Raw genomic sequence first — 13,450 nt, 5'->3', positions numbered from 1 at the left:
AGTGGGAAGTGGGAACCACGCTTTTAACTTAATCCCCTCCATCATAATAATATTAATTAATATAGAGGAAAATATATATAAAAAAGAAAAGAATACTATTCCGCACCCTATCTTTGTGCATAATATTTAATATAGGGACACCACATGTATCATTTTTTTCTAAAAAAGTATAATTTTTACACACATAAAATGCATGTATTAATTATTAATAAAATTTGAAATAGAAAATTCAATGAATTTGACATGAATATTACTTATCTCCTTGTCCAACCATGCATGGACTATTTATACCTTTTGTTTTAATATTTATGAATCTAATTTTAGTTTAGAGCAAATGTAAGAGGTAGGTGTACATGGATATAATCATCCAACTCATGAATTTGGGAGTTGGTGTACTGAAATGCTAATATCATAATTAATATGCACAAACTATCTTACATGTATCCTTGTCGTGTAACACTAGTACTAAACTATACAGGTTAATGGAAAATTCTAATCTCAACCAAGTTGTGGTTGATGAATTGACATATATTTCAATAAAAATGAGTACATCACATTCACTTTATGATTGAGTTAATTAGACTAATAAAACTGATTTAAGAAAGATCATTAGCAACAACCGATCAACGACCACAAAATGTGACACAAGCCCAGAAACAAACAAGGACGATGAGCGAAAACCAAGAAAAGAAAATGGCTTGTAAAAGATTGAAAATCAACCATGCACCACCACGTCATCATATTTCTTTGATATTGATATGACTGCATGGCACAAGGTATTGTCCGCTTTAACTTCACAAAAACGACCTGAAAGCTTAATTATAAGCTTGGCAAGCTCCTTGTGGATCAATTGCCCAATTGGGTATTTCCTCAAAGAAGCACCAATGCTGTATATGTATTATATATATTCCATGTTCTTAGCATATATCATATCTATTATGCTTTATATAATATATATATATATATATATATATATATACATACACTAATGCTATACGATCGAAAGCCATACAGAATTTGAGGAATTTTCCATTATCGATCATGTAAAAAGGGTTAAAGCAAAGCAAGAGAAAATATTCGTTTGTGAAGAATTGTTTCATTCACAGAATCATATCTTTTCCTGTTCCTATCATCACATCGCAAACCCATCACCCTTTTCATCACCCTAGCTACAACTTTATAATTCCCGGTTCAATGAATGCATGCAAATCCATGCACGTCCACACCCCCACACTGCTCTTAATTCACCCAACAATCCCACCCCAACACTCTTACATGTATATAGCATTATCCCTCATGCATAAACTATATCCAAGCCTAACATTTACCGCACCAAAATGCATGCCAAATATTGATTTATATATGCTAAAAATATAAACAGTTCTAATGCTTCTGAATAAAATAAAAGTATAATTTGTCTCAGGATTCAAACAAAAAAGAGAACACTTCATTTTCCATTCATGAAGCAAGGATTAAGAGAAGAACAGGAAATGGAATTTGGAGCTGTTTTGATGTTTAGAGAGAGAGAGAGATGAGCTATACACATCACCTGAGAGAACTGGGGAGGGAGGGAGGAGAATTCTATAAGCTAAGGACGCACACAAGTCTCGTGACGTGGGACATCCAAACCCTAGCCAATCATGTTCCTCCACGTTACCCAAGTTACATCTGAATCCACCTGGCCAATTGGGTGGGGTTGACTACTCCAGGTATGTGCGCTCCATCGCTCTTCAGTAAGTTTGCCACCTCAGCATAGCTCTGCGGCTTCGACTTCATACTCGGCTCTGCTTCCGCACTCGGCTGCACCTGGCTCTGACTCTGCCTGTTCCTCTTAGAATCCGCTGAGTTCACCGGCACGGCCTCGGCTCGAGCCGGGTCAAACTTCTGTCCAAACAACGTTCCCTTGCTCAAAAATTCGTATGCCATATACCCGGCTAAAAGCCGGTTAGATGAGAGAGGCGGCGGCTGCTGCTGCTCGGCTGCCCTTGACGACGTCGTTGCTGGATATGCCCCACTAACGCCTCGACTAACGGCCGTTGGAGGAGGTAAAGATTTTGATGACGTGGAAGGATAAAACACCTCCCTCTCTTTCCGCTTCCGTGACGCCCCAGGCGTCAATATTCTGCGCGCCTGATAACTCATCCTGACCGTCCGTTTTATTCGATTAAAGAAAAGAGGAAATTCAGCACGCCACGTCAGCAAGATTCTTAAAAGGGCAGAAATGTCGGTTCACCCCAGAAAACAAAAGAGTTAAAAAAAAAAATAGAAAGTTAAATTAAATTAAATAAAAACTGCCAAAAAGACGGTTAAAAAAATAAAATGAAAAAAAGGTAAAACTTGAGGAATCACAAGTACAGTTGGTGCGTAAATAAGGCTAAAATGCGCATTTTTCCACTAAAAAAAAGAGAAAATAAATAATAAAACCGCAGTCTGAATACAGAAAAGTACGAAACAGAGAGATTAATTAAAATTCGTGAGGAATGTCAATAGGCAGATTAGAGATAGCGAGACGGAATTATTGGGAAAAACTGGAAATCCGGGCTGCGGCCGGTGGATCTACGACGGAGGAGTGGTGGTTCCGCCGTGGGCGGTGGCTGGGGAAGGGGCGGAGAGAATTGAGAGAGGAGAGAAAAGAGGTTTTATAGAAAGGGCGAAGGTTGAGAAGGGGGAGTTGTGCGCGGCGTGGATGCTGGATTTTATACTAACTGACGGTTACTAAATGCCCTTCAGTTGGTGCGATATTTGCAATAATGCCATCGTGTAACGCCTTGCCTCCACCTGTTCGCTGATCTAGGGGTGAGCAAAATGGCTATTCTGCCCTTCTTCGGTCGTGGAAAACTGGACTGCAAGTGCTGCGGCCTCAGTCCCCATGCTCTAGGCTTTTAAGGAGAAAAAAGTAAAATCAAAGAAGAGAGGGTGTTTTCGTAATTGAACAGTTCTCATCTCTTCCCTGTGTCTTTAGCGTTTCCCTCGGGCCAGGGTTTGTTAGCAACACATGCTTTGAGATTGGAATAATATTAATTGTCTCAAATTTCATTATATCCACTTAAATAAGAATATACGAAAAATTGAATTTCTCCAATGTATTATTATTTAATAATTTAATTAATTATCCAAAAATATTTACCGAATTCTCCTTTGAATTTTTTTATCTGGGCAAAGAATAAATTATCTAATAAATAAATTACACTGATTTTATGATTAATTTACACTGTAAAAAGAGTAATGAATCAATCTGCAAATACATCAATACTTCTTATGAGATTGATTTGATCCACTCAAATTTAATTCGAATAAAAAAATTTATGTATTATTTTTTAAATTATATTATTTGTTCGGATTGTCTTGGGAAAAATTACTCTCTCCATTGCACAAAGAATGTCTTGTTTTGAAATATTAATATTAATTGATTTAATTATCAATTAAGTCCTCTTTAATGCAATTAATTAGCTAGAGCTATAGTAAATATTTACAAATTACACCCTACAAATTAGGGTTTTACTTTCATCTTAATGCCCACAACATATTTTAAAATAATAGCACACAGAATTTGACAACAACGAACCAAAATGATATTTTGGACTCCCTCGGATAGGAACACTAGAATATTTGTTATTACTACGAATTTGCTTTGAATTCAATTTAAAGAAAATAAAGTGAATAACGGGTATTTATAGAAGTTGGAAATATATCACTGAATAGAATTATTCAATCGAAAAATATACTTGCAAAAAAGTTATGATTTTTCGTTTAAATGGACACATCATTTCAACCAATATCAAACCACTTAAGTAATTAAAACATATTCGAATGAATATACGCAGTTGCGTGATGATTGGATGTCACCAACCATCATTCACATGTCATGAGCTTATTATGTGTCTCACATTGAAATCAATCACTTATTACTTTTAATCTGATCGAAATAAATTTATTTATTAAATTTTAATTTTAATTTATCATTCATCATTTTCCAACATAACCAATAACAAGAGGCTAGGGAAAGCTTGAACCTAATTCCTAGGGCACTCAATTGGAATACAAGGTTATAAATGGAAAGCTTTGATAATTCAATTGAAGTTTGTGAAGATTTATTAATTAATAAATCACCAACAATACATAACACACTCGATGGGTATGTAAATATATTTAAAAATAATAAATAATATTGACTTTTACTAAAAATTTGATTGCATGTATGTAACTAAATGCTTTGTATTTAAACAAAATGAAAATGAATATATTTTTTTTAAGAGGAAAAGCAAAAGAGAAAAAAGTATAATATTTCAAGATAAAACTATAATTTTATAAGAGAGAATATTAAATAGAATTTTGTTTTTTAATTGCAAATATACTACCAAAAAAAGGTTACATTTTCGTATTTAGAAATGATACGATTTAAAAATCAAGGTAAGTCAATACTTTCTATAATGTCAAACAAAACCAATACAAAATATAAATTTTGATCACGATTAATTAATATTTACCATGATTTTAGCTATGATCGTAATATTTGTCATGGTCTTAGCTATGCTAATATTTTGGCCTATCTTACAGAAATAACGGCTAATTGTTATTGTCCAATCATAATTAATTTGTATTCACTGTATCTCTTTCTTTTTTTACCAAAATAATTAATCATGTAAAAAAATCATTTATTTTCTAATGATAGTAAAAACATGGAAATTGGAGACACTCAAAATATGGAAGTTGAAGAGTAAAAATAAAAATGACACACCAAAGACACAAATCTCTCCTCCTCATTCATATTAAAAGAGTATAGATGATGTAATAAAACTAACCTTTTGTCAAATGTATAAGAAATTACGTAATTGCCCTCTGCAAATTTAGTGGCGATTACTACTTCACTAATGAACAATATAGGGATAGAAAAGGAATAATTGAGCAAGGAAGAAATTGGAGACAAGTGTGTACTGTCTTGTTTTTATAATTGTTGTGTGAAGTGACCAAACATATATCATTGCATTTCAATGAAACCTACACAAGGATAGCATGGGTTGTCCACTTCTTGTTTGGATCAACTGCAATGTCATATCTGTGTGTATATAATAAATAATTTTTTATATTTTAAAATATATTATTGATAAAAATAAAATATATAAATCAATAAATTATATTTAAAAATAAATAAAAAGATAAATTACTACGATCTTTTCTAAGATTTAGCATAATTATGAATACCCATTCGTTGTTCGAAAAGTTACAAATACCCCTCCTGATATTTAGTGAATTTATATAATCCTTGGATGGAAGTATGAAATTGTCAATTTTGTTCTTTCCGTATTTTTTTTATTTTTTTTAAAAAAAATTAAAACTTATATTAAAAAAAATCAACGGAATGGATGGAAAAATTTAAAAAATTATAAAAAAATTATCCACTTAGTCCATAGAAAAATTATAGTTTTTAATCGACAAAAGTATTTTGGTCAGTTCACCATAAAAAATAGATGGAAATCTAACGGATTGGGCTAATTGTTATATGGCCGTTAAAATCAGTGAGTATTAATAATTTTTCAAACAACAAAAAAATATTCTTAATTATATCAAATCTTAGAGAAAATCATTGTAATTTACACTAATTAAAATTAATTGTCTTATCGTATATCGACAGAACACAAATTTTGTACAATTATTTAAGGGTTGCTGCATTCTTTATTTGACACGTTGAGAAATCTTCATGTACTTTAAAAAAGTCCATAACTGTTTGAGAAATATTTAGAACTTTTTACTTCTTTTTGATGGTTTTTGCAAAGTATCTAAAGATTGGTTTCCAGTTTGCCCTGCAAAAGAATTAAATTAATTAGTGCTTATACTATAAATTATTATGAATTAAAATTTATAGTAAATTAATATTTATTTACTATGATACGATCGATGCCAAAATTTAAATTTTGACCACGATTAATCAATGTTCTTATTATTTTACTTATGTCTAAATATTTTTTATAATTTTTAGCTGTAGCAAATATTTTGACCTTGGCTACAAGAACAACGGTTAATAACCATTGTACAGCAGTGGTTAATTAGTATCTGTCATGATTTTTTATTTTTAACCATGATAATTAATTATAATAAAAAGCCATATTTTTTCTAGTGTCATCGTAGTCGTGCACATTGGACAAGACGCTGTTGTGAGCTAATGGAATTTTATTTGGGAATTATGATTAATCTTTAATACCTGCTTGGAATATGCAATCATCTCTTTTGGACATGACAAGTGTCGCCACTCTCTTCCGGTATAATTTATTAATTTTTGGCTTTATATTATTGTGATGATATGTATATATTTTGAGATAATTTAAATACAAATCACACAATATTTACAATATTTTTAATGGGTCACAACTAATAAATGCAATTGAAAATGGTTTTGTTATCTAAAATTATCTATACTAATTTATAATAATATAAAAAATAATATCTTCTATATTCATAAATGATGGTTAATTAGTGACATTATTGCACTAATTTTTAAATATAACAATTATGCTCCTGTGACAAATATGATACCGCGGTTACTTCTTTATTTTTTTCCCCTTAAAATGTAATACGTTAGTTTATATAATTTATTCTTATTTACAATATATTTTATAATAAGAAAAATTATTTATTATATGCACGCAAGAACAACGTACGTGCTACAACAACTAGTATTAATATAACATTACCCATACCTTCAAATTCGCGCATATGACACCATTCATGTGTTTTTTTATTTATTTCACCAGTATACCTATCTCGTATTTAAAATGAAATAAATTATGTTCGGACTTTGGAGTGGGAACGAAAAAAATTAAATTCCTTCCATTAAAAAGGATATCTTAAAATTCAATGCATTTACCACGTATAAATAACGTGTTGGTCCGTATATGAGAGGAATATTAATAATATATCAAATTAAAAGCAATAGTTGATTTGGGTACGAAAATATATTTGATTCCAAACTGGACCTTCAAAAATAAAGTTCTTTTTCTTGCTATTTTGGACAATTCATTACGTTTTGGACATGTACAACCTTGTAAGCATATACTAAAGTCTCGACATGTATTAGGTTTTTGTTCTACTACGATGAGAACACAAAAGGAAATTACACGTACATATTTTTGCAGTAATTCAATTTGAAAAAGTTGGAATAAGTAGAAAACGAAGACGCGTTATAGAGTTGGCTTTCAGTTAAAATTCTTAAATACTTAAATTACATAATTTTTAAAATAAATTAAATGGGATCGAAAATTTGAATTTGAATATCATATATGTTGAATATGCATAGACGGACGTGTCCATATCTAACTCATAGAATGCTTTCATGATCGACGATTATTTATAATTTCATTTCATAAAGAATTAATTACACTTTGACCCCCTTTACAAATGTGAAATTATATTTTATTTAAAAAAAATTCTCTATTACTGACCCATTCCATTAGGTTTAAAAAAAAAATGCTGACTTCAGCAAAAAAATTACATAATTTCAATTCTACTCCTTATTTAATATTCTCATATAATATTTGCATATTTATAAGGGGTAAATGTAATATATATAAAATCAATAGGGTGTAATATTAATACAACATTATTTCTAAATCATAGTTATTGGATAAAAAATAGCCGTTTATAAATGAAATGCTAATTATTTTTTGATAATTTTTTACTTCTTATATATGAGGTGAAATAAACACCATTTATATATATATATATATATATCTTGAAGCATTAGAAAAAATACCTGATCAAATTATTTAAAAGAAATAGATGCGACAATATATATTAACCTCACTCCATAAGTAGAAAGTAATTAAAAAAAAAAAGAAAAAACACCACAAGATAACTAGTTTTTTCATTAATTTATGACGACTTTCTATTCAATGGTTATAATTTAGGAGCAATATTTTATTATAATTATAATAAGGGATAATATTGATACTTTAATTGTATTTTTTCTTCTAAATCCCAATAGAAAAGGGTCGAGTATAAATAAAGAATTTTTGAGGGGTACACGTGTAATTTTAAATTTTTAAGACGTGTTGTACAGGACGAAAAAAGGGTTGTACCTTATTGGATGAAATGATTTTGATTGGTGGATAGTTGTGTTGAGTGATGCAAGTAGTAGTCCTTTACCTTGGAGGTAGCCTAGAGTTGCGCACCACATGCGTCTCACGTCCCATCACATCTTCATTACTTTCCCTTTGTAGCATTTTGTATTGGCACCTTCTCTTTAATGCTTGTGGATCCCATCTTACTTACCAAAAATTCTAATTCGGATCCAAAATTTTAAATTATTTGTATAATAAATATAATTTATTTATTGTATAAAATGTATGTATAATTTAAAAAAAAATGATCAATCACATCAAAATTAAATATTATGGCAAATTACAACTATATCCCTTAAGATTGGGCATAATTACGAATATTCTTTATTGTTTGAAAAATTACAAATACTCCGCTCAAATGAAAAATAATTATGTAACCCCTAGAAGTTGAAGTGGATATTACTATTTTATCCTTGTTGATTTTTTAAAAAAATTTGAGGATGGATAAAATAAATAATTTAGAGGGAATATTATTTTTCATAAAAATAATATTAGAAAATTATAAAATATATATAAAATTGTAATTTTATAACTCAAAAAGACAATTTGATTAGTTATCACAAAAATTGGATGAAAACCTAACGTAATGGGCTCGTTGGTAAAATCAGAAAAGTATTTATAATTTTTCAAACAACAAAAAGGTATTTGTAATTATGTAAAACCTCAGGCAAGATGGTTGTAATTTACCTAAATATTATAGATGTTTGGAAGAAGGAAAACCTATATGTTCGTAGGATCGAATCAAAGTCGATGTGCACGCTTCCTTTGAACTTGGTTCAGGTCGATTTGTTATATATCTTCGTAGATAAAATTAATTATGAATCGATATTCATTTTTTTTATTTATTTTCTTCTAAAAAAAATGTTATAAATAATATAATAGTGTCAACACGGTATAATTATCTTCGCAGATAATATTGATTATGAACTATACATAAGGTATATTGAATGTTGCATTTGATACTTTTAGCATTGAGTGTCGTTTATAGAGGTATGTGGTTTGAAATCATGAGTTTGAATTTCACTGTATGTGTTGGTATTTGTTTCACTTCATGTGAGTTTATTTGTAGTTCGTTTCATAATGTTTAATTATATTGATGTATTGATCGAATCGATATATTGTTCAATTATTTAATTTATTAAAATACAAAACAAGGGCAATTGTGTAACTTCCAAACCCCCAAGTTTTATAAGTTGATTGATTTAGGTAGAGGAATTAATTAGTGAGAAAGTAAAGGTGGTTATGCATCTTAATCAAAGGCACAATGTAATGAAAGGATATGAGATACAATCAATGTCACATTCATAGATCATAGTAATTGTGATGTTTCCATTTCAGCAATTGGACCAAATTTGTAGCAATCTATGTGAGTGCTGCAAATTTGAAAAACATGGACCCCAATTCATGTCCTAATGAATGAAATCACAATTACTCCCTTTGTCTATGTCTCACTTTTCTTCTTCTTTAATTCCCTCAATTTGTTTTATTCCATCCTTGGCACTTTTTATGGGTAAATTATGCTTTTAGTCCCTATATTTTGGGTTAAAATTAATTTTAATTTATAAATTTTTGAGGCATAATTTTGGTCCCTAATCTTTACAAACTATTATAATTTTGGTCTAATTGACTGAAGAGATCTTGTCTAATTGACTCGAGAATCTGAAACTCTGTTTACCTGCACTTGATGAGTTGATTTCAATCGGCCCCTGTGGAAATACTTAGAGATCCTTCTGTATGACGTGTTTTATGATGTCAAAAATATGTGTGATGTGTCATCCTATTGTATGTCGAAACAACATACAACAGAAAGAATAAGCAAACCGTGAACTTGATACCTTGCTCATTGGTCTGTAGGTCAGGCCTGGTAGGCTACTTGATAGGAGCCCACTTCCTTATCTTTAAACTTTGAAAAAAAAAAATATTTGAGGGGCATCATACATATATTTAGTGGCCAAAAAATATATTTTATCATAATAATGAATTTATAATTTTATTTAGTCATAATTATTTTTTAAAAATTATCTTTAATAGAAATAGTGACAAAAGGTTGTGCTTAAACTTGTCAATAAAATAATTAGTGATACATATATAATGGCAATCAATGACAATAGTTATTTTTTGTCACTATAGATATATTATTAATTACTTATAGTGATAATTTTATATATAATTTTGTAGTTAATACTTTATATTGTGATAAAATTAATATTAAATAAAAAATTATTTATATTGGTCTTCATCATCACTAAATTGGATCCTAAGATTAAAATGATTGGGCCCGAAGTGGGAAGATCTTCATATTATTGGGCTCAAAGTCGAACATTATTGGTGGGCATAAGTTTCAAAAGTTCAGGAAAATATATTGAAAATAAATTATCATTCAAAATATCTATAAATTTTTATCTTGCCATTATATAATTATTACGGACGACATTTGTGTATAAAGTTGTCAATAAATACAATTAATGATACGTTTATAGTGGCAATATAATATAATAACAACTATTATTTATTATCACTAAACCGTAATTATACACAAGTCACTAATTGTATTTAGTGACGACTTTGTAAATATTTTTTTGTCACTAAATAATAATTCTTACAAAATAATAATAATTAGTAAAATTATAAAACTTGTGTATAAAGTTGTCAATAAATACAATTAATGATACGTTTATAGTGGCAATATAATATAATAACAACTATTATTTATTATCACTAAACCGTAATTATACACAAGTCACTAATTGTATTTAGTGACGACTTTGTAAATATTTTTTTGTCACTAAATAATAATTCTTACAAAATAATAATAATTAGTAAAATCATAAAACTCATTATGCTGACAATATAAATATTCTTGTCACTAAATATATATAATTAGTGATAATATTAAAATCGTGACTTGATCATTTTTTTTGTCACTAATCTTCGATTCTTTGTAGTGATATTTTATATATATATATATATATATATATATAGTCTTAAAAAGCCGTTTTTTCTTTATACATATCTTGTTCAAGTTTTTAATACACATAAATATTTAAGGTTTAAATTGATATAAAATAATTAGTGTAAGGAGGGAGAGGGAAAAATCACATGAATGATGCCTATCCATTCTGACTTGGGATAATTTTTTTTATTCACCGCATAAAACATATATCTAATTTAAATTATTAAGCATTTATGGATGCAACCCTACAACTGTTATATATTTAAAATTTGATATTATAAGTGCATATATTTTTATCAAATACTTTATAATTAAAATATTAATTTTGTGTTGATTCTCTTAAAAAATATTTACATAAAAACAAGATTATAACACTTATAAAACATTCACAACTGCAATATATTAATATATATGTCAATATAAGAAATAATTACTCGTCATGATTAATTGCTACTGTCGGAAGAAAAAGAATCATAATGAATATAGATTAAATACGATTGTGCGACGACCATTAGTTATTTATTTCTATAAATGGGATTAAAATATTAATTATAGTTAAAAATAATAATAATAAATATTTGATTAACTCTAATTAGAATTAAAATTTTATATATTAATATATTATTATTTTTAAATCGCAGTGATTTATAGTGTTATTCACGGCCAATGGAGAATGGTTCTTTGTCCCTTGTCGTGTCATTTGAGAAGCCTATTTGAGTCCAATAAAGGGAGGACATATCATTAAATTGAGCAGCCTCCAATCTTTTTCTTTAATTTGTTTTTATTATTTGGTGCTCAACAACCAATAATTAATTGTACAATTATGTAAAAGCATGGTCCTTTAACAGGGTTTTTCCTCATGCGTATACGAATGTTTGTTGGCTCAATTAGTACAGACGGACCACTCTCAATTGAATTATTATAGGTTTGATTCTATCTAATATTGTGAGAACTGTATTGGTGAGTAATCTATTCACACACTTATAAACACTTATAATTTTAGAAAAAAAAATTACAATTTTAGTCCCGCACGTATAGGGAGATGGCAATTTTAAAAACTAGGTCATGTAATTAAAAAAAAATTTAACAATCTGAGGAGAATTCTAATCGAGAATTCCCGAATTAGAGTGCACGTGCATTTTCATTATTATTATTACTACTACTTGTATCACGGGTTGCTAGCTGGTTTTCTTTTCCTATGTGCAATCAAATCCACAGAAAACCGCAAGGGCCTTCAACCCCTCTAGTTAATGTCTACAAATTTAGACATTTGATTGATTTTCTTTTTTATTTTAAATTTTTACAAGGACTATCGTACTAATCTAAAACTCACTACGATATAGTATAATATTCACGACAAAATATCAAGTGATAAATTTTACAATTGTCACTACAAAAACGTATTAAGTGAAAATAATTTTAATCTTGTTGTTATATAAATATTTTATAAAGATTATGTTATTTATGTTATAATTTAGATAAAAATTTTATATGCGTCATGTATATATAATAAATTGAATAAAAAATACAATAAAATTTGAAAAAAAAAAATACAATCTAATTAGACCTACACTGAAATGTGTAGTGTTTATGTCAACTTCTAAGCAAAGCAAACACTAAAAATTAGCAACACTTGAAATATCCATAATTTCTAATCTACGTACGTGCTATACTGATTTAATCCATTTAATTGCGAATGGCAAATTTTTTTTCAAAAGCAATAATATAATATGAGTGAATTCTTGGCATGGCATGCACTATACATAATATGTATTACTTTTTCGTGTCACATTATTATGTATTAATGCATACTTTATTATTTCCATTTCACAATATTCCAATATGTAATATTTTTTTCTTGTATTAATTAGTTTAATTTGATTTGGCAGAGGATAGTATTAATTAATCATATGCAGAATAATGGAGGGATTTTACTTAAATTTTGAAAAATTTTAACTTAAATTGGGTTTGGCTAAACCTGAGCCTTTTATATGAAAAGTACAAGATACTTGTCATGTGATTGGTGTACAGTTCAAGAAAAATGATTAATTATATATATGACAAGTGTACATACTCTATGTTATTGGTTTAGTTCGATCAAATTTGAGAGAGATAAGAATTTTTCATTAAATTTTATAATCCGGTTCACTTTTTATTACATATCTAACTGCCTAGCTATATAGACATGGATTTTCTTGTAGACAGCCATGTGAGGAAGAGATACATGGTCTGCCATTAAAGGGCTTCTTCAACAAACACGTTCTATTCATAATGTGGTGAAACGGGTGGTTGTTGTTCTCATTTAATGCAATCAATGAAGTGCTAAAAATGTATGTTATATATAAATTGGGTTTGTCCATGTTGATCTTCATGCAAGTATTTT

General features: G+C 28.8%; 1 protein-coding gene across 1 annotated transcript; it reads right to left on the bottom strand.

Annotated features, from left to right (window-relative positions):
* Nucleotides 1,398–2,665, bottom strand: LOC105171759. The gene has a single exon (XM_011092976.2). It carries the CDS (start codon nucleotides 2,140–2,142, stop codon nucleotides 1,663–1,665), a length of 480 nt encoding a protein of 159 aa, XP_011091278.1. The 5' UTR covers nucleotides 2,143–2,665; the 3' UTR covers nucleotides 1,398–1,662.

This window comes from Sesamum indicum, linkage group LG10, assembly GCF_000512975.1.
Source record: "Sesamum indicum cultivar Zhongzhi No. 13 linkage group LG10, S_indicum_v1.0, whole genome shotgun sequence".
NCBI classification, from domain to species: domain Eukaryota; kingdom Viridiplantae; phylum Streptophyta; class Magnoliopsida; order Lamiales; family Pedaliaceae; genus Sesamum; species Sesamum indicum.
This window is presented reverse-complemented; position numbering and strand designations above follow the sequence as displayed.